At 46.6% G+C, this 2,500-nt stretch overlaps 1 protein-coding gene across 7 annotated transcripts in view; it reads right to left on the bottom strand.

Moving 5' to 3' along the window:
- The window catches only part of LOC310734943 (calcium-activated potassium channel subunit alpha-1-like), a 123,737-nt gene that overhangs the window by 7,198 nt on the left and 114,039 nt on the right, over nt 1-2,500 (bottom strand). For all 7 annotated transcript variants that reach the window (XM_083557427.1, XM_083557424.1, XM_083557428.1 and 4 more), the window contains 3 exons: nt 1,728-1,922; nt 579-697; nt 1-40 (listed from right to left, as the gene is read on the bottom strand). The exon at nt 1-40 is cut by the window's left edge and continues 170 nt beyond it. In XM_083557427.1, coding sequence (XP_083413553.1) covers nt 1-40; nt 579-697; nt 1,728-1,922 — 354 coding nt within the window. The remainder of the gene's footprint in view (nt 41-578; nt 698-1,727; nt 1,923-2,500) is intronic.

Here is a 2,500-nt window from a genome sequence, read left to right as displayed (position 1 = left end):
GACCAACTCAAACTCGTACGGAGGATTGGTGATCACGTAGCTGAAACACACACACACACACACACACACACACACACACACACACACACACACAGAAAGAGAAAAAGAGAGTGAGTGAGCCTTTATCACCGCACAAAAAATACACATGCCAAAAGTATTCGGACACCTGACTTTTCCACCCAGATGTGGTTTTTCTTCAAACCGTTGAAGATATGAAGATCTCCTCCTATTAATCCTACTGAACACTTTTAGTATGAATGTGAACGCTGACTGCACCCCAGGCCTCCTCACCTTCTCACATACACCAGTACCTGACTTTACTAACACACTCATAGTGCTGAATAAACCTCCACAAAATTTGATGGAACATCTTCCCAGAAGAGTGGAGGGAATTATAAGAGCAAATAGGAAATAAATGTTGGATGAGATGTTCGAAAGGAAGCACAGAGCAATGTTCAGGTCAGGTGTCCACAAACCTTTGGCCATTAACTGTAGATACAATACAAACAAGATGAGTGTGTGTGTGTGTGTGTGTGTGTGTGTGTGTGTGTGTGTGTGTGTGTGTGTGTATAACTCACCGTTTGGAACACTGACTCGGATCACTCAGGTGAGCGTCTCTTAAACGGTAAATCCCAAAACACAGCATGTTGTAGGTCTTTAACGCTTTACAGAATAAATCACCGTAACATCCACCTTCCTGCAACACACACACACACACACACACACAATGATATACACTATAAATCAGAGACAAGATTGTTGCACAGATCTGGAGACCACCAAGTCCACAATGGCCTCCATAATTCTCAAATAGAAGATCTGGAACCAGGACTCTTCTAAGAGCTGGTCACGTGGCCAGAGTGAGCAATCAGGGGAGAAGAGCCTTAGTGAGAGAGGTGACCATGAAACCTGACGGTCCCTTTGACTGAACTCTGAAGTTCCTGTGAGGAGACGCACAAAGTTCCAAAAGGAAAACCATCACTGCAGATCTCCACCGATCTGGGCTTCATGGCAGAGTGGCTAGACAGAAGCTTCTCCTCAGTGCAAACCCATGGAAGCTCACTTGGGGGTTTCTCAGACTGTGAGGAACAAGATACTCTTTAATGAAAGACTGTGATGAAACCAAGATTGAACTGTTTGGCCTCAAAATGTAAAATATGGAGGAAACCAGGCACTGCTCATCACCTGTACAAAACCACCCCAAAAGTGAAACATGGTGGTGCTGTGGGGTTCTTCTGCAGCAGGGACTGGGAGACTGGTCAGGTTTGAGGGAAAGTGTACAGCAGTGAGCAAAGTACAGAGATCTCCTCAATAAAAAAACCTGTTCCATAACACTCAGGACCTTAGTCTGGGCTGAAGGTTCACCTATCATTTATTTATTAAACACTGTAACCAGACATCCATGACAACACGGGAGTGGATTAGAGATGACTCAGTGAATGTTCTAGAGCCAGTCAGAGCCCTGACCTGAAACCTATTGAACATCTCTAGAGAGACCTGAAAGTGGCTTCCAACGAAGCTCCCCATCCAACCTGCCCCAGCCAGAGAGGACTTGCCCTGAAAAAGGGCAGAAAATCCCCCAATCCAGGTGTGTAAAGCTCGTAGTGCCGAACGCAAAGAGACCTGAAACTGGAACTGCTGCTAAAGAAGCTTTAACTAAGAACTGAGTAAAACATCTGAATACTGTGTGTGTGTGTGTGTGTGTGTGTGTGTGTGTGTGGTCTCACCCCCAGCTGGGCGAACGGACCGTCGTACAAAGCGAGCTGTGCTACCCGACAGCGGTCTCTGTTGGCGAGAGTGTGTGTGTCGCTGTAGCCCCCCCGCAGGGCATTTTCCTCCGCTAGCAGCCCCTCCAGCTCGGGTGTTGCTCCGCCTGTCACCAACGTCCTTATCAACGTCAGGATGTTGTCATTAAAGTAAGTCTGAAGAAACCAGTATCAGAAAACACACAGCTCTGATACACAACAGGGACAGGATGGTGATGACATGATGTGTGTGTGTGTGTGTGTGTGTGTGTGTGTGTGTGTGTGTGTGTATATATATATATAAATATCCCAATTCCAAAAAAGTTGGGACACTGAGTAAAATGTAAATTAAAACAGAATATAATTATTTGTAAATCTCATGAACCCATATTTTATGCACAATATAAATGTTTAAACTGAGAATTTATACCATTTTAAGAAAATATAAGGTAATTTTGGGGGAGTGGTGGCTCCAGCGGTTAAGGCACTGGGTTGCCGATCGGAAGGTCGGGGGTTCAAGCCCCGGTATCGCCAAGCTGCCACTCTTGGGCCCTTGAGCAAGGCCCTTAACCCTCTATGCTCCAGGGGTCCCTTACGAGGGAAATATCAAGGATCGTGACGTGGGGCCGCCTTTCTGTGGGCTCACCACCTGCAGGAGGGACCGTAAGGGACGGTGCTGAGAGGATTGGGCAGCAGTCAAAGACTGCTTAGACTGCTGCCCCCGCGACCCGAATTACGGATAAGCGGGAGAAAAT

The sequence above is a fragment of the Silurus aristotelis genome (genome assembly GCF_946808225.1).
Source record: "Silurus aristotelis genome assembly, chromosome: 12".
In the NCBI taxonomy this organism is placed as follows: Eukaryota; Metazoa; Chordata; class Actinopteri; order Siluriformes; family Siluridae; genus Silurus; species Silurus aristotelis.
The sequence above is the reverse complement of the archived record's forward strand: the minus strand, read 5'-3'. Positions and strand labels throughout refer to the sequence as shown.